The 25,253-nt window shown below is 38.5% G+C and overlaps 1 protein-coding gene across 2 annotated transcripts in view; it reads left to right on the plus strand.

The window, feature by feature from the left end:
- taf6 (TAF6 RNA polymerase II, TATA box binding protein (TBP)-associated factor) overlaps nt 1-25,253 on the plus strand; it is a 59,612-nt gene that overhangs the window by 20,043 nt on the left and 14,316 nt on the right. For both annotated transcript variants that reach the window (XM_079870799.1, XM_079870800.1), the window contains exons 7-14: nt 393-508; nt 875-952; nt 4,886-4,987; nt 5,350-5,532; nt 5,700-5,774; nt 19,178-19,303; nt 20,084-20,257; nt 20,382-20,573. In XM_079870799.1, the coding sequence (XP_079726925.1) occupies nt 393-508; nt 875-952; nt 4,886-4,987; nt 5,350-5,532; nt 5,700-5,774; nt 19,178-19,303; nt 20,084-20,257; nt 20,382-20,573 (1,046 nt within the window). The remainder of the gene's footprint in view (nt 1-392; nt 509-874; nt 953-4,885; nt 4,988-5,349; nt 5,533-5,699; nt 5,775-19,177; nt 19,304-20,083; nt 20,258-20,381; nt 20,574-25,253) is intronic.

Here is a 25,253-nt window from a genome sequence, read left to right on the forward strand (position 1 = left end):
TAAATTGTAATAATATTTCATAATATTACTGTTTTTTTTTTTTTTTTTTGTTTTTTTTTAACTGTAGGCTTGATGAGCATAAGAGACTTCTTTCAAAAGCATTAAAAATAGTAGTGTTTCCAAACTTTTGACTGGTACTGTAGCTGCATTATAAAAAAAAACTAAAAAATATTACATTATATATAGTCATTATAACTATTAATATGCCACTAAAGTGCTATTTTTTATTTATTTTTTTAAACTCAGGATCTTTAGAAAAGCTTACATTTTATAAATTGTTACAGTCTCTGTAGGGTTGAATGATTTTGATTGCAATTGTACATCTGGTGTTAGTTAATTTTATTCTACTGATTTTCCAATCTTACTCACACCATTCACTCATGGTGATTCAGGGAAGGAGAAGATGCGAATGAAGCCGCGTAGCACACACGAGCTCTCTGTGGAACAGCAACTGTACTATAAAGAGATCACTGAAGCCTGTGTGGGATCTTGTGAAGCCAAAAGAGCGGTATGTGTTTGTGTGTGTGCAGTGTCCACTCCAAAATATTTTTTTTCTAAATGGTGGTTAAAGCGAGAAAATTTATCAGCCATTAACTGTATTTTGCATTATTTTCCTAAAATGTTTGTCCCTGTAATATTTAGCTGTATTTTGAATATCTTTCTGCATTATGATATTCAAGCAAGTTTGACAAAACACCACCTAAAACAAAAACATTGAAACGCATTGTAATTTTGTCCTTTAGCCCTGTCATTTGGTGCTTTGTGATTTTTGTACCCTAGGTGTGCATGCTTGTAGGCTGTGATCCATTTTTTTTCTTTACTTCCACATGTTGTATAAATGTTGCTGTAATTATTGTTGTAATTATGCCACCAGGAGGCACTGCAGAGTATAGCAACAGACCCTGGGCTGTACCAGATGCTGCCAAGGTTTAGTACCTTCATCTCCGAGGGCGTGAGTACATTCAAGGACCACTTATATCTGCTACAACTGCTTTATTAGCCAGTGTAAAATGGCTACAACCAGTAAAATAGGTGATATGTTAGACTTTTATCTCTCTCATGCAAATACATGCATTAAAACAGGCCACTTTTTAGTTTGATTTAAGTGTTAGTTCAGGCCCAGATCCAGAATCAAATCACTGAGAGTGCTTTTAAAATGAGTGAGGGTTGTCTTGCAAAACAGATGTAATGTGTAAGTAAGGCTACTAAGCACCACCATAACAAGAATAGAAATGTACAATTAGAGATTTGCAAGGTTACACTATTTACAAGAAGTCATTACTTAAATAATTGCAACACCATTTCAAAAACATTGTATTGTCTTGAACGTGTATTGAACGACTTATAGCAAATAGTTGTCATCATAAAATACTGAACATTTTTATATTTATCTATTAGTCTACATATACATTGCCTAATTTTGACAATTTTTTTTGTCCTGTCCTTTGCTATAGTTATCACTGTGTTAATCATTACAATTTTGAGAGTATATCCCGCATTTAAATATGGATGTCATTCCCGAAACTTTACAGTGTGTATGTGACTGTTGGTTCTCTTAGCAGCATGAAAAGCAAAAGTGAAAAGTGCTCTGTGAAAGTGCTCTGTATATACAGTACTGGGCATAAATGAATACAATGAGTACCCCTCTGAAATGTAACTAATTCAGCAGTTACTCTTTACATAGAAGACATATTAGGGTTCTTTGAATATATAATGTTCCAGCAAGTCTGCTTGATTAATTACCAAAGAAGCATGTCAATATTAATCAGTAAAATAAGATTTTCTTATAACAGTGATAAAATGTTGTAGCAAAAATGAATTTGAAATGAAAACCTCCTGAAAGTTTCTACATAAAATTAAATAAAAACATTCTGGTACAAGTTAAAGGCACAATATGTAAGATTTTTGTATTAAAATATCCCAAAAAAAACACTAAACCAATGTTATAGATTTTGTTGACCTGTGTATTTACATTATCCTAAATGTTTCCAACAATCACTGCTTTACGTGCATCCTCATAATGCGATTATAATGGAATTTTGGCAATATTGCGATTTAAACTTTACCTCATGTAAACGCAATACTTTGATCAAACCAATGCGATTAAGCTCATAATCATAATAACCATATTCGCATTAAACTATGTGGAGTGTGCCGATTTTAAGTGCGCATGTGCTCAGTTACTTCATGAATGTACTCTGTGACATTATTGTGAATTTTTCTCTTCTCCAAATCGACCAAACTCTGTCCCCACAGCTCGCTGCGTAGTCTCTGCTCCGTATTTTCATCCAGACAGCACAAAGAACACAACAGCAGTGTGGGCAAACCCGGCATTGCGATGTTCATCACAGCGCAAAATAATATCCATAAAAATGTATTTTGAATTTGATATGAGTAGATTAAACAATGACCGGTAACATGCATACTGTATGCCTATCTGAGTGTGGTATAACCATACTTGATAGCGAATAATCAGAAAATATTAAAAAATTGCATGTAACTGGAGTGAAGAGTTCTGCTCTTGTCATGTAAACATCTTACTGCGATTAAAGGGTTAGTTCAACCAAAAATGAAAATTCTGTCATTAATTACTCACCCTCATGTCGTTCATCTTCGGAACACAGATGGTTTGAAAAAATATATTTTTGATGAAATCTGAGAGCTTTCTGTCCTTCCATTGACAGCAACATCATTGCAACTTTCAAGGCCCAGAAAGGTGGTAAAAACATCGTTAAAATAGTCCATGTGACTACAGTAGTTCAACCTTAATATTATAAAGCGACAAGAATACTTTTTGTGCGCAAAACCCCCCCAAAATAACGACTTTATTCAACAATCTCTTCTCTTCCATGTCATTCTACTACGCTGTTGACGTAGTATAAACAGTGCAACGCTTCTAGGTTCTATTTCAGAACGACGTAGAATTTTCATTTTTGGGTGAACTAATCCTTTAAGACCTTAATCTGATTATTAGAAATAATCACATCATTGGTGCACATGTAAACTTTGTCAATGGGTCTCATCTCATATTATTATTAAAAGTTAAAAATAACATCTCAAATTAAATATAATGCGTTTTTTATAATAACAACGTTATAATATTTTAATGATATAGGTAAAAATATAATAAATATGTAATATAGTTATCATATTTAGCAAAATACTCTATTATACTCTAAATACTCTATATCAATTTAACGTGCTATGGTCATTAAATGGCTTTCCTGAGGTAAATGTAACGTTACGTGACATAGGGATCTCAGGGATCTGTCACGTCACATTTACAAGCACCAAAACGGTGTTTATTGTTTGAATTTCATAATTAAATTTGACAGAATCTGAGAGCTGAGAATTTGTTTCTTATCAGTAGTAACCTTCTATGTCTTGTCTGTCGGTGTCAGTGTCCTCTTTGCTTCGTGATTTTTCTCTGCATGAGAAAATGGATGTGTGGCGTGAGAGCGTGTAAAAAGTGACAATTGCGTGAGTCTCACTGTGAATTCGTGAGAGTTGGCAGCCCTTCGGATTCAGTTTGTAAATGTTTTTGGTGGGTGTGCTTGTGTGGTCTTGTTCATTTGCCTTGTTGTTTGTGTATCTCTATGGCAAACGCTGAGCCCGTTCGGAACTACGGGAGCCCAGAAGGGAGCGTCGGTGGATGTTAAAGAGAAAACTGATTTTCATTCAAACAAGTCGACGTAAACTACACATTCAAGTTAATCGATCAAATCGATTTATATCCCAGCCCTACCCCCCGCAGTTCCGACTGATGACCAGAATCTTTTATCGCTGGGACCGCTCCATCTTTCAGTTTCAAACGATCTGCAAATCCAGCGTTGAACTGGGCCTTGTTTATTAAACATTCGTCACTGAAATGCCGGGAACAAACAAACACACTTGCACAACTCCGTTGCTGCCCCGGAAAAACAAACTGCATCCACTGTTCCCTTACGCTGGGTTCTTTGGGAAGCTGAAGTTATCTTTCCCTCACAACCAAAAACACACTTCTTTGGTGCCATTGTTGATTTTGTGGTCTAAAAACAAAATGACAAATCTTTCTCAAGCAAGACCTGACCACCGACTTCTGTAACCCAAATGAAGCACGTTGATGGGCGTACTCTTGCTTTCGCTCTCGCTCTGGTTGATGTGTGCACACGCTCTTCCGGGAGAAGTGTCTATACAATGAATTCCGTCGTTTATGATGTCATACAGGGCCATACTTACCCTGAAGGGGTGTATTTGGTACATCCAACTCGTTTTTTGAAACAACACTCCCAGTCAAACATCAGGACACTAAAGGAGGTCATCTTCCAGGAGTTACACAGAATAGATCTGAAAATTTGTTGTGACCTTGTACACTCAATGCCAAGAATGGTCAGAGTAGCCTACTTAAAGTTATGTAGGTCATACTATGTAATAGAATATTGAAAATATAGAAAATGCTCCCTTTATAATCAGTCAAAAAGTTGTCACTCATTTCAGTTTAGCAAAATCTCATAGGCTTCTGCTGCTCACCTTAGAAACTTCCTTTATAATTAATTTGTCCACCAAATAATGATTCATGAGCATGCAGGACTTGGCACTAAACAAAAACTTAAACACTACTGATTGCCATTGCATTACAAGAGATCAACAGACATTTCTGCGATTGATTACATTGCTCAACGCTGCAAAAACACGCTGCAAAGAAACCTTTGACGTTCTCTAGAGCACGAACACAGATTTGCACTGAAGAGTTTGTTCCTATGTTTCGCCAATATGCTGTTATTATAGTTTAAACTGAGGGTGCTCTTGCTTTCATTTGAGGGTGTTTAGCACCTGTAGAATCGGGCCTGTGTTCCTTCCTCTATATGGGTGTCACAAGAGTAAGTGTTCTCTTTCTCTTTTTCAGGTGCGTGTAAATGTTGTTCAGAATAACCTGGCTTTGCTGATATACTTGATGAGGATGGTGAAGGCTTTAATGGACAATCCCACACTATATTTAGAGAAATATGTGAGTTATTCACTCTACATACTAACAATAACATACACATATTTACTTCCCTTATGAAAAGCTAATTTTTTAAATGGGTCATTTAGTTTTTTAACAAACCCCCGACCTTTAGAATTAAGATCCTTGATTTGTTTAGCTGCTATACCTTTAAGGCTTCCATGTAAACATGTTTTATGATTGGCTGACTTCTTTGGATGTACAATAATACTATTTTTGGACTAGAAAGGAAATTTTTAGTTTTTAAACTTACTGTATGTTGTCATTAGTATTAACTGTTTTATCTAAAAAATTCAAGGCAAATGTTATTTTTATTAATGTGACTGCTTTAATAGAAACTCCCTTTGTTTTCTGCTGTCTTTCAGCTCCATGAATTGATCCCGGCAGTGGTGACGTGTATTGTCAGTAAGCAGTTATGTTTGAGACCTGACGTGGACAATCACTGGGCTTTGCGAGACTTTGCTGCTCGGCTGATGGCTCAGAGCTGCAAGACTTTCAGCACAACCACCAACAACATCCAGTCTCGTATCACCAAGACCTTTACTAAGGTAGTAGACCCTGTGTGTTTGCGTGCTCACATTGTGGCTGGTGTGTTTACAAACTATTATTTGTTTAATCCAATTGAAACAAATACAACTGACAAGCAAAAAAACAGAAATTAATCTAAGAAGCTTAAATTGTCCATCATTTTTATATGACTTTCTCTAATTGTCAGGCATTGTTGGATGATAGGACTCAGTGGACGACTCGTTATGGCTGCATTGCTGGACTTGCTGAACTTGGGCATGACGTGAGTTTCCTTCATTCACTGTCTATTATAACCATATTTAATGCTGTGGAAGCAAATTTATACTTAATGTATGTATTTTTCTTCTGGTCTTAGATTCTAATTGGTCAGCATCAAAAATATTTATCTAAAATACCCAATATAGTAAACGCTTGTTCATCATATTACTGAGCAGCACTCATTAAGCCCAACTGTGCCTCTGTTATGCTATTTTAAAGGTTCTTAATTAGTTTTGGAGGTCTCCTACAATAGGTTTACATGCATCCAAGGTCAAAAAAACACTTTAATTTTCTCATTAAATACATTATACAACACCTCATTTCTATGAACGATTGCGTTGGTTTTTCTGTATCAATTCCAGCATGAATCCTCATCCTTTTGAAGTGCATACCAAGTGGATTTGCAGCACTGAAAACAGCATATTCTCGACATGTTGACAACACAAACCAAACTCTTCCAGGTTACAACTAAAGTGTTTGCTGACATTATGAAGTTTTGTTACATTGCTACGTAGGTATTAGTGGTGGGAGAAAAAATCGATCCATCGATGCATCGCGATTCTCTCTCCAACGATTCTGGATCGATTCTGAGAATTTCAGAATCGATTCTGAGCTTAGTTTATAACCAGATGTGCGATGACGCAGAGTTTGCTTTAGAAACACCCGTCTTCTGCTTGCTAACAATTCCCCACACACGTACCTTCAGTAAAATAATATTTAATAAAGTTCGGAAAGGTTGAAACGAATTATAAGGACATTCACAGGCTTCATTGTACAGGATGCGCTGTGAGAGACGCGCATGTTACACTTGAAGTGTGCTGTCTCGCGCGTCGATATTCTCCTTAAAAATGCTCTACGAAGTCATCGTTTATGTGGTTTGGAATGCAGTGGACTTATATATTTAAAATATGAACCTCGCTAACAGAAGGCTGCTTTCAGTTTCAAATGCTGATGCGCGGTTTGTGTTGACTGCTCGCGCATGCGGCTGTGCGACCCCGTGTAAGTGGTTTAATATACTTGTGCAAAATGAACGTAAACACAGCAAGTTATGTCTTAAGGGATTAAACGGTGAGGACAAACCACATTACTACTTGTATTTAAAAAGAGATCCGAGCGTGAATGCAGCTAAATAGATATCTAAGATATCTCAGTCTAATAAGATGTCAAAGTAAAAAACAAAAGTATGATGAAAATTAATCACTCACAGTTCTTGAATGGAAAATGTTCAGATAATCTTAAATACTGAAAGCACTCTTCTGTTTCTTTGTCATTTGTTTCTATGCTTCTCTTTATTATTTGCTATTTATATGGTTTGAAGTTATATTAGTTTAAAATTCTTAAAATAAAACTGTTTTAATGTTTTATTTATTTTATTTGTAATTATAAAAAAAATAGACTACTTAATTACTTATGTAAACTAATGAATTAATGGGGGGGGGGGGGGGGGTAGATAAAGAATCGTTCTGGAATCGGATCGTGACTCCCAGAATCGGAATCGGATCGGATCGTGAGGTGACTGAAGATTCCCACCTCTAGTAGGTATGTAACAGGAAGTGAGACTGGAATTGCTAACGACTCGTTTCAGCAGTTTAGGATACAATAACTTTATTTGTCGTGCACTTTGATCTATAAAACTTAGCAAAACATTTTGCATTCAGAAACCGCTATATTACACTCTGCATGAAAGGTAATTTTCAAAAAAGAATAATCAGGGCACTTTAACTTTAGTTTAGAAGTCAAGATTGACACTTAATGAATAATGAATTTGCTTACTATGCCTTACTGTTTTAATAAGCATTAAGGCATTTGAGGCATGCTTTTTTGTGAATATAGTCCCGACCTTGCGTTGTTCCTAACAGTGCCACTATATTCAACAACCTCATGTACCATATTGCTTAATTATAACTGGGTGTCTGCGGGTCCTTAAAATGTCGTAAAGGGATAGTTCACCCAAAAATGAAAATTAGCCCATGATTTACTCACCCTGAAGCCATCCTAGGTGTATATGTCATTCTTCTTTCAGATGAATACAAGTGGAGTTATATTAAAAAATGTTCTGCCTCTTCCAAGCTTTATAATGGGAGTTAATGGGTATATTTTTTGGAAGTCCATCAAAGTGCATCCATCCATGATAAAAGTGCTCCATAGGTCTCTGGTGGGTTAATAAAGGCCTTCTGAAGTGAAGCTATGCGTTCGTGTTAGAAAAATATCCATATTTAAAACTTTATTGACTAAAATAACTAGTTTCCAGCAGCTGGCCGTACGCAAGTCGACTAAGGCCAGTCAAACCCGCCAGAGCCCTGTGGAGCACTTTTATCATGGATGGATGCGCTTTGATGGACTTCCAAAAAATATACTCCCATTATAAAGTTTGAAAGAGCCAGGAAATTTTTTAAAGGCATACTATGCAGTTTCCGTTTTTGTCAAACAGAGACCCCTAGAGTCACTGTGGAGTACTTGTATTTAACATTACTGTTGTTAATACCACTCACGCAGAGTCGTCTCTGCACTCCATCAACAAGAATGCCAGGTCAGCATCGCTGTTGCATCCTTTGCTGCTTTTTAGCTCTCGCCAACGAGTGAAAGCCTAACCGAGTGGGACTCTTGTCCGGTTCCTCACACGGTCAGTTTCTCGTTTTCTTTTCCTTGACTCTTCTTACCGCGTTTTCTTCGTCGTATTGCTTCGTATTTTCTTTCTCGAATTCGAAGCTGTTATATTAAGGTACAAATTTTGCATAGTGTGTCTTTAATATACCTCCGATTGTATTTGTCTGAAAGAAGAATGTCATATGCACCTGCGATGGCTTCAGGGTGAGTAAATCATGGGCTAATTTTCATTTTTGGCTGAACTATCCCTTTAAATTTGTTGATGTAAGAATAAGGCATTATAGTCCATGAGCCAGGGCCCCAAATATGGTCCATCGGTATCATCTGGGGGGACAAGTCTCATAGTGATTTTTGGCAAGGTATACACCCCTAGTACTAGAAAAATCATGATAGCAGTGCAGGGGTGGTAGCGAAATCACTTTTTTCAGCTCATGAAGTTACTAACCCCCTAAGATAAATTCTGTTTTTGAAATCTGGTTTATATCTGATTTACGCTCATGCTAGGGATATTGTCAGTATTCTATAATATGGTGCTTGGTATCGTTGGAAAGGGGACCTTTTAGGCTTTCATTTAAGCCCAGTACTGAATCTGTCTGACAAAAACAGAGGTCACATGACTTCTTTAAACCAGAAATAACACACATTTTTTTCACAATTTCCGCCTAAACTGTATGCTTTCTTTTATCCCTGTGGCATGAAAGAACACCACGGACACAAAACTCAACAACTTCAATACTCAAGGCACTCTGATGACTCAGAAAATGTATAATATACCCATACTATTTATTTGTGAGAGCCTTAAATTAGACTTGTGCAGCCAGTGCAAGTCTTCAAAATAGAATAGAGCTAATAGAATGGACAAATAGAATACCCTATTAGTCCAGGGCCAAATGGCCTATTTATTCATGTACAGTTGTAATAAAAAGTAATTGTTTCAATAGTGTTGTCAACATAACACTTGTAAGTGGTTTAACAAAATGTTTCTATCATGTATTTTGATATTCACCCACTTTCAGTTAGAATGTCAGAAAGTAGCTCATGCACGGAATGTTGATGGATTTTGACAGTTTGACAAGGTTTTGTCAGTTTTGTGAAAAGATTGTTGGTTCAGTTGACTGGTTATAACAACACTACCAACTATGCCATCTTCAATCAACTTCCATTGAGTTCCAGGGGTATTAAATGTAAGTACAAAATACTTTTTCTCTTGTGCTTGTGAATTGGTGGGGAATAGTAGCAGTAGCTAATGTAAGCTTGGTGTTTTTAGCAGGCTAGCTATCTAACAGGCTAGCTAGCTTGCAGGTTAAACAGTGTAACAGTAACTGCTACAGTGCAGTCAGGGCTTTCAAGTGTCACGTGACAGTCACTCATTTCGGTCTTTTGTCACGCCCTCTCGCCACACATTGTATTTCTCACGCGGAAAAACTATTTATAATATATTTAATATGCCGCAGCGCCCAAAATGTCTCTGGCCACGCCAGTCTCATTATGGAACCGGCAGGAATCAATCGCTGTAAAAATAGAGAGATGAGCAGCGCGCCGTCCGTGGTCTGTGCAGCTTCAGGTTTATAATGGACGCACGCTGCTGTGGAGATGCTGCTGCAGATGTGTCGCGTTTGAGCTATGTGTATTTCTGCCGTAGTTTCGTGTTTCCACCTCCGACGTAGAGCTCCAGGAACCCGGAGGATATGTGCCCAAGGTTCCTACCACTCCCTTTCGGGACCAGGTGGTGAACCTGCAAGTGCTGCCCCCTGAGGAGGCAGACCCAGCCCTGGCTTTTCTCTGTCCCGTCCGCTCCTTTTGGTTATATGTGGACAGAACACAAAGCCTCAGGACCACAGATCAGCTCTTCGTCTGTTACGGAGGCCAGCAGAAGGGAAAGGCTGTCTCCAAGCAGAGGTTGGCCCACTGGATAGTGGGTGCCATCATCTTGGCGTATGAGTCCCAATATGCACCTTGTCCCCTGGGACTGCGAGCTGATTCCACTCGGAGTGTAGCCACTTCCTGGGCGTTGGCGCAGGGTGCCTTGCTAACAGATGTTTGTAGAGCTGCGGGCTGGGCGACACCTAACACGTTTGCTAGATTCTATAGCCTACGTGTCAAGCCGGTTGCTTCCTGTGTGCTCTCTTCGCATAGAAGCCAGTGAACGCCGTAAGCCCCGCTCGATGCATCGGCTTGCTTCGCCATTCCCTTCCTTTGGACTGAATACGTGCACCATTCTTGTTTCAGTTGAGTTCCCCTCTAGCCGAACCCTGTCGAGCTCCTCTACACTCCTTCGGCATCGGACGTGGCGGAGCGTCCGATGCTAGGCCTACAACTTGAATGCACTGGTTGAACTTGTGCTAGGCTGAGTCCATATGTTGTGTTCCCTACGGCGATCCCATATGTGTATTCTCCACGGTACGGCTCCCTGAAGCGAGCCCGTGTCTTTCCCTTGGCAGTGTTTCCTCTGGCGTCGTTGTCAGTTGAGTCTCCCCTCAGTTATAGGCTGGAGCCACCTCAGTGACATTCCATATGTTGTACTGCCCGATAATTTGCCCAGTCCATATGCGTATCCTCCACATGTTACCTCCCTGCGGGCTGGATGTTGCTTCCGTAGCGTCCTTCCTTCCATCGAAAGGGCACGCTTTCCCAGTGTTATCCAAGTCTAACTGAGTGGGTCTTGTGGAACAGCAGTGACTTTCTTGGCCTAAGCCCTGTCCTATCTCCTCTCAATAATGCAGGGGGTCAGGAAGCGTTTGTCTAGGCACTGGAAGGTGGCAGCACTAGTGGCAGTTTCATGGGTGATCCCATTCAATCGACGTCGACTACGTCGAACGTGAACGACTGAAAGGGAACATCTCAGTTGCGTATGCAACCCTCGTTCTCTGAAGGAGGGAACGGAGACGTAGTCCTTCGCCATTATTGTGGGACCACCGCTGATTCCGGGCTCCGTTCGGCTCCTCAGCGAAAAAGTGGTGCGTGCATCCACTTCCGTATTTATACCCGTGCTGCGGGGAGGAGCGTGGATGCAAAGCTTGCACGCCAATGTGTGCATTGGCTCGTTTTAACAACACTCGAAGATGACAGGCTCCCTAAGCGTGATCACCTTCAGTCGACGTCGACTACGTCTCCGTTCCCTCCTTCAGGGAATGAGGGTTGCATACGCAACCGAGACGTTCTTCCCGTTCTGGGGTATCTGTTGTGGCTTTGTTACCAATGTCTGTTTCAACGCCAGACCACCTTAAAGGGGGAAACCAGAACAGAAGAAAGACTAAGTTGTTAAAGACAAAATTGCAAGGTTAACCTTGTCCTTGGGGAGTCTGTACCTAGGTCCTTCCAAACTTTACATCTAAGTATACATCTGAATATTGTCTTACTAACTCCTGAAGTTCTTGTTTTTGGTTTTGTAGTCCCATCTCCACTTCCATAGGCACTTGGGAAAGGACTTGGGATGAGAGGGTGGAGAGCAGATCGTTCTGGGTCATACCACTTCTTGAGTAATTTCACATGATAGGTCTGGTGGATCCGGCGCTGGCAAAGCTGCCTTATCTTATACTTCACTGGACCAACTCTTTCAACCACTTCATACGGACCATGCCACTTGGTGAGAAACTTGCATTCGTGGGTGGAGACCAATTGGTTCATCTTCTCCACATGTTCCACCATAGAGTGATGTGGCGACAGTTGGTTCTCCCAGACCTCTTCAGCAGTATCCATCACACCTCTGGCCCTTCGTCCAGAGAAAAGTTTGAATAGCCAAAATCCTGTAGAGCTCTGTGATACTTCCCTGATGTAGAATAACACATAGGGCAGCAACTGATCCCAGTTTTTCCCATCCACCTCAAACAGTTTCTTCAACATTTGCTTTAAGGTCTGATTAAACCTCTCAACCAACCCCTCTTTTTGTGGCTGATAAACAAAGGTACAAATCTGGCTCGCCTTTAACAGTTTACACATCTCTTTCAGAATGTTGGGCATGAAATAGATAACCTGGTCTGTTAGAATCTCCTCTGCAATGCCTACTTGGCTAAAAAGCTGGAATATCTCTCTGGCCACCACTTTAACAGTTGCTGCCCGTAGGGGTATGGACCGTAGGGGTATGGACCGTAGGGGTATGGCGTCTGAATACCCGATGGTGTGATCCAGTATAGCCAAAATGTTACCCAAGATGTCCATAGCAATTCTTTGGAAGGGGATCTCGATAATGGGTAGAGGAATCAATGGGTTGCTATAGATTACCTTTGGGCTGGTCTTCTGGCAGGTTGCACACTGTATACAGGAATATTCAACTCCTTGCTTCACCCCTGGCCAGTAAAACCTCCTCAGTATGCGTTCATATGTCTTCTCTGTTCCCAGGTGGGCACCCAGAAGGTGCAAATGAGCCAAGCACACTACTCTGGAAATATAGGGCTTAGGTACCAGCAGCTGTTCAACAACCTCGTCTTCAATCTTAATACCTGTAAGGTATTTTTTTAACAACAAAATGTGGATAGGTTAGTTCACTTACCCCCTCCAGTAATTGGTCGTCAACAACCTTGATGCATCTCCAAGCCTGTTCGAGGTTAGGGTCTTGTAGCTGAGCTGTGCTAATCTGCCCTGGCCGGAGTCAAAAACTTTCACTTTCATCACTTCTGCTTGGGGGAACTCAGAAGTCTTTGCTGGTGGAGGGATTTTCAGAGTGGCCATTTACCACTACTTTTTCTTTTTCTTGGATCACAGACTCATTCTCTGATTCCTGGCCCTGGAGGGGACTGGTGTTTTCTTGGAGCTTTCCTTCACTTGACTTTTAGGCCTTTGAGAGGGTTTTTAGTTGACTAGAGGCCAGTAACGCTCATACACTGGGCAGTCCTTTCCTACTTCCCCCGTCAAAAAAGGTGCCAACAGGGCACCCCAATCTTCTTCAGGTCAGTTGTGGTCCTCTCAAATACCTCTAGGTAGGGTTCCACAACATTCTCTGGAGTCTGCTTAGTGAGGACCCGCCCTGGGTCTAGGATTCCTCTGGTTTTGGACATGACTTGACACATGGTCTTAACTGATATCCCTAAGGGCACTTAGCTCCTCCCTCTTTTTGGCATAATTAGTCAGCAAGGTATTAATTGCATCTTCCATTTCCAAGAAAGTTCAAGGTTAATTGTCTGTTTACTCTTTTTAAGCCATTTTGTGCTTCAGCACCTCATCCTGGGGCGAGTCTTTATTAAGGACCATTCAAACTTGAGTGAAGCAGAGTTCCCAGATTTATGGTTACCTCCATTAGGCCATCATTGGCTAGAGCTGTGGGTGGTTCCACATTTGGAGGGTGAACAGGTTGAAAATACTCCATAATTGATGACTTTTCCTAGCTGGAACCTGCTCTTTTGGTCCTGGGCTCTTTCCAATATTTGATTGTCAAGTCAAGTCACCTTCATTTATATAGCGCTTTTAACAATATGGATTATTTCAAAGCAGCTTTACAGTGATAATAGGAAATTACCGTAACAGATTGTTTAGGCTTTACAACAGCTCTAGGATAAAGTTTTTGTCCAGCTGAAGTTAGTTTTGATTGATTGATTCACTTCCGTTGCGAAGATCATTAGTTATTAACTTAGGTGCCGCTAACACAACACCGTTCTAATATCGCATATGCGACCATTTTTTGAGAATGTGCGAGTTAAAATTTTATGTGGTCGCATTTGTGCGAGTGCAACAGAACGCCGTTGTATCAGCAGCTGCTGCAGTCCGTAATTTATGTTCAAAATGAACGAGTAGCCTACATCATGAATTAATTTTCCAAACCGTGCTTTTGACTTATCCTGAATCACTACGGTACGCCTATAATAAGTGTTTATATTCTGACTATTTTATCCCGGGGTCGGCTCGGCTGCGGAGTTGCCCAGTGCCTGCGTGACTCGCCATAGACATTAACGGAGAGAAGGAACTCCGGCTACAAAATGTTCTTCCGCAAGACACTTGCAGTTTATTTATTAACGAACGTACACATCAGGAATTCAGGAATTACAAGCCAACGAGCCAGCATACAGCCTCAGACACAACTGATAGAGCACAGGTGCGGACAGGGAGGAACCAAGTGAGCAAAGGAATATAACAAATAGCCTACATATTATGTTTATGTTTGATTATACAAAAATTAGGGCTGTCAAAATGAACACGTTAACGCATGCGATTAATTTTTTTTCAGTTAAACGCGTTAAAAATATTTAACGCAATTAATGCAGCATCAGTTTTGTTCTTTTATCCATTGGCTGATCTATAGTATTTTATCACGCTATCATTCATTCAAGTACTAATAAACAATTCAAGCACGATAAAACGCAAAAATAAGAACTTAAATCTGTACTGGCGTCTGTAAATCTCTCTGTGTGACACACAACACACACACACACACACACACACACACACACACACACACACACACACACAGGACTCATGTGCACAGAATGCCGCTTCAGACAGCGCGCAGCCGCTTCTCTTTCACGCTTGAACGGACAAAAACACACAAAAGTATGCCAAAATGTTCACTTTGTCGAGTATCCTCGTAAGCACAGTATTAAATTAGTTTAAACGTGTTAAATGAACGCAAAGAGTTGTGACAACATCGGATGCTTGTCAGATCCAGATCCGCGTTGTGTGCATCAGATCTTAAAGCGACAGCAGCCTAATAAACCCGCTTCTGTGATACATTAATGTAAAAAATATCAAATCAAAGAAAAAAGTCAGAGAAAATTACAGTGAAGACTGAGAGGTGTTTTATAACTTTAATTTATGTATATTTCCTACCTAATAGATCAAATATTTAAAATATACTTTATGTTGTTTCTACATTAATTTGGAGATTAAACGTGAACTTATTACAATATAAAAACATATTAAAAACTTTAATGTTAAGTGTGATTAAACGTGAATAGGCTATTTAATTGTTTTAATCGATTGACAGTACTAAATAAAATACAATCAAACATTAAAAAACATACGTGGTGTTTTTTTGCTAGTTATTTTTAATGGTTTTCATTTAAAAGATTAAAACATTTTGCCAACATGAGGTCTTGTGTCACTGTCAGTCATTTTACATCAGTGCAAAACTAGGGTACGCAGATTAGGAAAACTATTCATCAGCGTGCATTGATTAATTCCATGTTGTAAAAAAAACTATTTGGTACCAGCTACCAGCACAACCAGTGGGAAAAGTTAGTCTGGAACCCTGTACAGGTGAAAAAATATTTATCAAATAATTATTTCAGACCTACACTACCAGTCAAAAGTTTTCGGACAGTAAGATTTTTAAGAGTTCTTGTCTTAGGACAACTTTGATGCACTTTTTTGGTCCACTTCAAATGTTGACTACTGTATATTCAAACAGAAAACAGTTATTTTAAATAGTAAAAATATTTCAAAATTGTACTGTTTTTGCTGTACTTTGGATCAAATAAATGCAAGCTTGGGGAGTGTCTTCTTTAAAAAACATAAAAAAATCTTACTGTCCAAAACTTTTGACTGGTAGTATAAATAATCATCATAACCATTTTACAGAAATAGCCTAGTGTTTAAAGAACAACATTTTAATGAGCTGAAGAAAAAGAGAGCACGCCTCCAGAAGGATGCCTCAGCCATGAAGCAATCTGCTGATGACCTTGCATTAAAGGCAGAAAGTGTAGGCAATCTTACATTCATTGCTCAGTCAAACAGTCTAAGACAGTCTGCAAAAACTAAATGTGAAGAAATAAAAAGACTCAATGATGAACTTGATGACAAACAGAAAATCCTTCAGAGCATTTAACCCCTGAAAGAGTAGAAACCATACATTTATTTCTGTAGAAATTGTACAGAAAAATATCAATGCATTTAACGTGTAAAAAAAAAAAAGAAGAAAAAAGAAAAGTTATGTTTGTGTGTTTAACTTAGAATTATACTAAAAACATCAGTGAACAAGTAAATAAAGTTTGAAATTGGTTGGATTTAAAACACTGTCTGTGGCTGTTTTTTGTCTGCTCGGTGCTCCGCAAAACAGCGGCCTGTTTTGCCGTTCATCATGGAAATTCATCTTTTAGTCAGGGAAAAGTCAGGGAATTTGACATTTGGTTTAGAGTGGGAACCCTGATATATATATATGTACGCTGCTCTACGTCGCAGGTGAAAACCCGAAACTACGGCAGAAATACACGGAGCTCAAACGCGACACATCTGCCGCAGCATCTCCACAGCAGCGCGCGTCCATTATAAACCTGAAGCTGCACAGACCACGGATGGCGCGCTGCTCATCTCTCTATTTTTACAGCGATTGATTCCTGCCGGGTCCATAATGAGACTGGCGCGGCCAGAGACATTTTGGGCGCTGCGGCATATTAAATATATTATAAATAGTTTTTCCGTGTGAGAAATACAATGTGTGGCGAGAGGGTGTGACAAAAGACCAAAATGAATGACTGTCACGTGACACTTGAGAGCCCTGACTGCACTGTAGCAGTTACTGTTACACTGTTTAACCTGCAAGCTAGCTAGCCTGCTAGATAGCTAGCCTGCTAAAAACACCAAGCTTACATTAGCTACTGCTACTATTCCCCACCAATTCACAAGCACAAGAGAAAAAGTATTTTGTACTTACATTTAATACCCCTGGAACTCAATGGAAGTTGATTGAAGATGGCATAGTTGGTAGTGTCGTTATAACCAGTCAACTGAACCAACAATCTTTTCACAAAACTGACAAAACCTTGTCAAACTGTCAAAATCCATCAGCATTCCGTGCATGAGCTACTTTCTGACATTCTAACTGAAAGTGGGTGAATATCAAAATACATGATAGAAACATTTTGTTAAACCACTTACAAGTGTTATGTTGACAACACTATTGAAACAATTACTTTTTATTACAACTGTACATGAATAAATAGGCCATTTGGCCCTGGACTAATAGGGTATTCTATTTGTCCATTCTATTGGCTCTATTCTATTTTGAAGACTTGTACTGGCTGCACAAGTCTAATTTAAGGCTCTCACAAATAAATAGTATGGGTATATTATACATTTTCTGAGTCATCAGAGTGCCTTGAGTATTGAAGTTGTTGAGTTTTGTGTCCGTGGTGTTCTTTCATGCCACAGGGATAAAAGAAAGCATACAGTTTAGGCAGAAATTGTGAAAAAATGTGTTATTTCTGGTTTAAAGAAGTCATGTGACCTCTGTGTTTGTCAGACAGATTCAGTACTCGGCTTAAATGAAAGCCTAAAAGGTCCCCTTTCCAACAATACCAAGCACCATATTATAGAATATTGACAATATCCCTAGCATGAGCCTAAACCAGATATACACCAGATTTCAAAAACGGAATTTATTTTAGGGGGTTAGTAACTTCATGAGCTGAAAAAAAGTGATTTCGCTACCACCCCTGCACTGCTATCGTGATTTTTCTAATACTAGGGGTGTATACCTTGCCAAAAAACAATGATAGCATTTGTCCCCCCAATGATACCGATCAACCCCCCTGGCTCATGGACTAAATTAGCATTTAAATGTCTTAAATCCACGTTTTGAAGGCCATAAAATGCAACCGAACAGTCACCGCAGTGAAGATTAACATTTTATTGTTAATTGTTGCTTTCTGAAATCTTACAACCGTGTCAATATGTTGCGCCATGACTGCTTAAAGTAACTGACACGTTTGACTAATAAAGAAACATGGGTGAATGAGAAAATAAAAGGCAAAACGTGCTTGATAAGTTAGTAAAATTGCAATTAACAGCGCAAGAGATCTGAATTCAGCACTCACTTCGAGTATGTGCGCACATACATACTCGAAGAGTGCGCACTGAAAGCCTTCTGAAAGCCAAGCCGACTTGATGAGTATTCTCGTAAACACAGTCGGTCATGTCTTAAGTGAACGTAAACAATAGGGCGAAAATCGGATGCACATCGGTCATTATATTGGATCCGTGCATTCGGTCTTAAAGTGACAGCAGCCTAAAACACAGGTCTGCTACTCTGACATTGTAATCAAACAACAAAAGACAAAGAGAGAATCACTCACTGCCTTGACCAAATAGCTTTTGTAGCATATTTAGTTCATACAGTGAGAGCTATGCAGTTGTTTTTTATTTATATTTGATGACTATTCAATTTCTGTAGTATTTCTTAAAGTGACAGCAGCCTAATACACAGGTCTGCTGCTGTCTGCCATTGCAATCAAACAACAAAAGACAAGGAGAGAATCACTCGCTGCCTTTGACCCAATAGCTTTTGTAGAATATTTAGTTAGTGAAAGCTATGCAGTTTTTAAATTATTTATATTTGATGACTATTCAATTTCTGTAGTATTTCTTACTTGAAAATAGGCTAGATGCATAAAAGTGAATTAAGACAGAAATATTTTACTCGTTATATTACTAATTATATCTCCAAATAATAATGTATTATTGTTATTATTGTTATTATTATTATTATATGTTGTTATATAATTTCAGTGCAGTATTAATGTTACAAAATATACAAAAATTTGTTTGAATGTACATTTATAACACTATACATTGTGTTATAGTACCCTTCATTAAATTAAATTGATTTTTGCTATGGTTTCCTATATACTTCTATATACATTTATTCTGCTATAGTTAATTTAAAGCCAGAAATGTCCAGGGTGATTTTGTGTGTTGCATAGAAGTCGAAGTGATGTGCAGGTCTTAAAATGTTTTGGTAAGGTCTTAAAAAGTATTAAATTGTAAGTGCTGATACCTGCATAACCCTGTATACATTTTTCAGTAAACTATTTTGAATCACTTCAGTGTGCTGATCATTCACTGAGAGTAAACTTAAGCCTTTTACTTTTCATGTAGGTGATAAAGACATTGATCATCCCTCGTCTGTCTGTAGAGGGTGTTCGTATTAAAGCTGTGTTGGATGGGCCAGTGGTATCTAACATTGATAAGATTGGAGCCGATCATGTCCAGAGTCTGTTACTTGTAAGTACCTTACAACAACACGGTCAGTCATTCTGATGAGCAGTCGTTCTAGTTCTGGTGCTGCCAAGTTTGTTCATATTAGTGTTGTTATTTATGCAAATAAATGTACATTTTAACCCCTTACACCCTGTAGGTATTTTTAATGATTTAATATTTTTATTGTTCATGCTTGAAATTTATGATTATTAGAAAGTATGTATGAAAGGTCATAAAAAATATATATAAAAAAATGCCATTCACAATCATGTCAATTGTAACAGAGAAAAAATTTGTGTTGATGCCTCAAAGCAATCAAAAGTTATGGCATTTGGAGCCATGGGCGCCTTTTAATCAGAAGTCCAAAAACCTTTCCAAATAAGTGATCTGATTGTTTTAAGAACTGCTTGCACTTGTAAACACAACAAACTAAAACAATAATTATGTAGAATAAATTACAAGTTATAAAATCTTGGTGGATGACAGATGATCTTCAAGTGCTATCTGTCTACTTCAATATTGTGTGCTCCTATTCTATGGCGCATGGTAAATATTAGACCTGTCAATCTGAGCAATCAATCGATCACCCCTCAGATCATCCCTACCCACTATATCCTAGACCAAGTTTACATTGATTGGACTTTGTGCTGGGACACATTCACACTCAGAACTAATAATACAAATGATAATAATAATATAATTATTATTATTTTTATTGATGTTGTATAATTATATTGAATTGGATTTTCTTCTTTTTGTTCTTATCTGGTTAAAAATAAAGTAATTCTCTCTCGTTCTGTTTAGAAACATTGTGCAAGTGTGGTTGCTAAAACTAGGCCACTACCAGATTTAGTGGATCAATACAAGGCAGATTTTGGCTATCTGGGTACCATGCTCTGTTCACATGTGATCAAGGCCCGTGCACAGGCTTCCTTCCAGGCCCAAACTGTTAACAGAACCACACTCACTATCACACAGGTGAGTAAATCTGAAATAAAACTTTTGTGGAGCTGGTTTAAATCATAACCAGTAGTTCTCTTCTAAAAATACCTTATTAAAATCATTCAAATCAAACCTGAATGCTCACTCTGTCCCTCTGCAGCCACGGCCAACTCTGTCAATGTCTCAGAGTGGATTATCAGCGTCAGGTGGTTCACGCACACCCAGCATCATTAAAGTACCCAGTTCGCTCACCCTCATGTCCACTCGCCCTGGAACGCCCACTCAGCCTTCACCCCCTGCAACCAAGTATATTGTTATGGCAACAAGTGCAGGGGCTGCATCCACGCAGCAGGTAAGAGTTTTAAAGGAATTTGTGTCATGGTAGTTGAGCAAAAAAAAGGTGTGCATATCCAAAACCCAAATTGTGCTCTGGTGCAGGACAAGAAGATAAACAATAAACTAACAAAGGATAAATAATATCCGCACACTGAATATGCGGCCCCAAAAAAAATATTTAAGAGCGCAACGTTTCGAATATGTCAGGTCTTCATCAGACACAGTACCCTTGTGGAGTGAGATGCAACTCTTTATAAGAACAGTCAAGTCAAGTCACCTTTATTTATACAGTTCTTTTTTACAATACAGATTGTTTCAAAGCAGCTTTACAGTGATAACAGAAAAAATCTGCAATAAAGTTTGTTTCGGCTTTACAGCAGATCTAGAAGAAAATAGTGTCATAGTCCAGCTTAAAGGGCACCCTTTTTGCAAGATTTAAAATAAGTCTCTAATGTCCCCAGAGTGTGTATGTGAAGTTTTAGCTCAAAATACCCAACAGATCATTTTTTACAGCATGTTTAAATTCTCACTTTTTGGGGCTGAGAAAAACACGCTGTTTTAGTGTGTATCCCTTTAAATGCAAATGAGCTGCTGCTGCTGGCACAGAGGTCAGAGCCTCACGAGCTCATGCTCAGTGGCAGGAAACTGAAACAGAAACTCTCAGTAGCGGTGTTCATTTCAACACGGATTTGGACAACAATGCCCACAGAGCCAGAGAATATATGCTGTGTGGAGATAGAACAGGTATAGTTTAGTTCAATTACGGTTATAACTTATTTTTCATCTTGCTTTTATCCACTATTAGTACAAGCCTGTTGTAGCGGACCACGTCTGAATGATGGCCAAAAATCAAAGTTTTATGAAGTTTATTGTACATCACACAAAAGATGAAGTGTCAGTTTTACTCCAGAAAATCACAGTAAGAGCTGAACAAACACAGTATAAGAAGTGCGTATTAACCCTCTGAGCCCAAAGACCGTGCCGGTGCGTTCTGCTGGATTTCTTCCTCATGACCACGTAAACAACTTTAAATTCTTCGTCATTTTTGGCCATACATATAAGTCTTTATACATATCTATAAACTATAAAGGGTCTACTTTTATTTGTGTACACTCACAATAACAACAAATCCTTGTGTTTTTGTAAAATAAAGAAAATAAACAGGGTGTTCTTTCAGCTGTTGTTGTCTCCGCGAGAAACTTTCTTAAAGACGTCTGAGTAATGAACTGAAACTCAGCGAATACTTATCACACGAACATAAAACGTCTAAAGAAAGCTTGAAATGTCTAGTTTTAAATAAAACAATTCACATTTAGAACAAATATTCTCCTGCAATGTAATCTGTATGAAACTAAAGAGATGTACAGTTTCTCCGGGCTCAGCTAATTATCGTTAATGTGGTCACACCCACGCGCAGAGTGCACTATTCATAAGATAATGTGTTGAGGCGATCTATGCGAAATGGTAAACACCCCCAACAGTGCCTTAAAATCATTAAGTTTCATCATAAGTTTTATTAACTTTCCTGCGCATTTGGAAGATGACACGCTACACTGGTGAGGAAGCTCTTCAGCTGGTCCTGGATAGTGACTCATTTTCAGGGTTTCCGCGGGGCATTAATAAGCTTTAAAGTCATTAAATGGCTTATGCGAAAATTTTGAAGAAAGTTTTATATTATCAATTTATTTTAAAGGGACACTATGCAAGTCTGAGTGTTTTTTCTCTACGAGCTCCCCCTAGTGTCTGGTAGTATAATGCTTTCAAACACTCTGTCGTAAAAACGAACTGTTGTCCCTCCCCCCTTGCCACGAGCAACCCAGCTGATCAGCTGTCAACCTAGCTGAGCAGAGGAACCGGCTATTTCAAAACCAGTTATGTCTACCGAGGCAAGTAAAGCAATACTTTCTTTCCAACTGATGGCGATTTTTTTATTTATTGTGTTGTCAAGCATACTAGTATTTTTACCGGGAACGAACGATATGAACGAGGCGAACTACTGCTTTCGTGTTTGTTTGTTTGTTTGTTTTTGGGAGAATGGGCATGAGCATAAAAAAATATATATATATCGGAGGCTAATATTTGTCTAAAGTTATATTAGCAAGGTCTATAAGTTCATCTGGTAGAATGATGGTTTACCTTTGCTTGTCTAAGAAAACATCAGAACGTTTTTTCTAGCTCGATCATGATATGTGCAACATTTTGCGCGTCTGATATTGCCTACTATCAGACGCGTTGACTTAGTGACATAAAATAAAAGTGTAAGTTACTCAAATAAAACCGACAGAGGAACGGCCAAACAACTACAGAAATCAAACGTGTTTGCTAATGACAATGCTAACATCAAAGTTATAGTATCTAGCGTACTAGTAAGCCCCTAACAGACAGCGATCATAATAAAAACCTTTACAGACAATAGCAAACATCCTGAGGTCACAATTACTTGAAATTTAAATATTAAACACAGTTTATTCCAAAGATACTTAACTTACAAGTGCAACAGCAGGATCAGCATCCGTTTTGCAGGCTTCTGTTTCTCTCAGTTCTCACCATTCTGAAAAAGCCGGTCCGATATATTTACTCGAGTCTGACTTCTTGCTCGGTCAGTCTCCCGTTTCCTCTTTCGTTGGTCCTCCGACAAAGATTTCCTAGCTTTCTGCTTCTTTTTTACAGGCTCAGCCTCAGCCATAACTCAATCTATCGTTGCCCTTTGCTTATAGCTAGCCCGCCGGTGTTTGAATGGGGGCGTGTACGTGTGCAGTGCCGTCAAGCAATTCGTTACATCGCGAGACCTGATATCACGCGATACTTCCTGACACCGACCCGCGTCCCAAAGTTGCAAGTGAGTTTTTTCCGCTCTCGGCCAGGGGGGTGCGAAACCACCACCATTCAACCCGAAATAAGTAATATAACCATTCCACTGACTCCGAAGCTGTTCAGTTAAGGTTAAAAAGTTACCTAGAGCACCTTTAATATAGCCTTCATAATTAATAATTTTTATTTGCTGTCGCAAAATATGTACCCTAGTGTGATAAACACGCAAATGAATAATATGAATGATATGATTATTCATTCATTATGCGAATGATAAACATTAGAATGAATCAGAGAAAAAATGTGTGATTAATCAAGTTAATTTTTTTAATCGATTGACAGCACTGTAATATCCGTGGTTAGTCATGGGTCATGTATGGCATTAAAAATGGCATAAAAAAAGGCATTAAAAAGCATTAAATTTAATTTTATTCACTACTGTTCAAAAGTTTGGGCTCAGTAAGAGTTAATTTTTTATTTATTTTTTGAAAGAAATGAATACTTTTAGTCAACAAGGATGCCTTATATTGATCAAAAGTAACAGTAAAGAAGACATTTATAATGTTAAAAAATCTTTCTATTTCAGATAAATGTTTTTTTAAAACTTTCAGTTCATTATTACACAACTGTTTTCAACATTGATAATAATCAGAAATGTTTCTTGAGCACCAAATCATATTAGAATGATTTCTGAAGGATCATGTGACACTGTAGACTAGAGTAATGATGCTGAAAATTTTGATCACAGGAATAAATTGCATTTTAAAATACATTTAAATAGAAAACATTTATTTCAAATTGTAAAAATAAACAGTTTCTGCTTTATTTTGGATCATATAAATGCAGCCTTGGTGAGCAGAAAAAAAAAAAAAAGTACAGATCTAAACCTTTTGAACGATAGTGTAGTCAAGTCATCTCCATGTGATAAACGCTGATGGCGTTCACATGCACATTAAGAATTTGTTCTATAGTTATGTGCGTTTGAATTAGGGTTGTGCCGATAGACAATAGTATCGTGTATCGACGATAGACAGAGATATCGCCGATGGCAGATCCCTTTGACGATATCAATACGATAATTGGCTCGTTTTCCTATTAATGTATTAAATCATTATTATTATTATGAAGCTAGTATAGTTACAATTATATTTGCCTTGCCTAAATTCATAACGACATCTCACCACATAACCACACTTGCGACATCACATAACCACACATGCAACGTCACCGACGCGCGCGTATGAGGACTCCTCAAAGAAAATATTTTTAAAACAGAAAAAAATTACATCCCACAACGAAATTGAATTGCAAGGTGATCCATTCACAAATTGCCAAGAGTGCTTGTTTTAACAGACGCATCATTCTTATACAGAGCCAAGATGAAGACGCGGCATCGTTGTTCGTCAGTATTTTGTTTCCATAGCACATTAACAAAATATTTAATGACAGTAAAAACACTAAAAACAGTACAATTACAAAATATTAATTATAATAATAATATCAATAAAATTATATAGGCCGCCTAGGCCTAATAAAGTCTTTAGTAGGCTACACGAAGCATCTGTGAAACTCTGCCTGTGAAAATCACAAGCAACTTCAAACTTGTTTAACAAGAAATATTCTTCTATTTTTTTCACTGTCAATAATGTAAGTCCACAAGAGAAATATTAAGCCAGTAAATTAAGATGCTGTAGCCTACCGTTATATCCACCGTCGTCTCTGAGAGAACGCGCAGTTAATGCAGTGAAAGCGCAGTCCGTTTCTGCTTTCGTTTTCAGGGAATGATCGCGTTTACATGCACGTTATTAACTCGATTATGCTGAATAAACTGACAATGCATGTGGTCATGTAAACGGATTAACCCATTTTCCTTTATCAGAGTCAA

Source organism: Squalius cephalus (genome assembly GCF_949319135.1).
Source record: "Squalius cephalus genome assembly, chromosome: 5".
Taxonomy (NCBI): Eukaryota; Metazoa; Chordata; class Actinopteri; order Cypriniformes; family Leuciscidae; genus Squalius; species Squalius cephalus.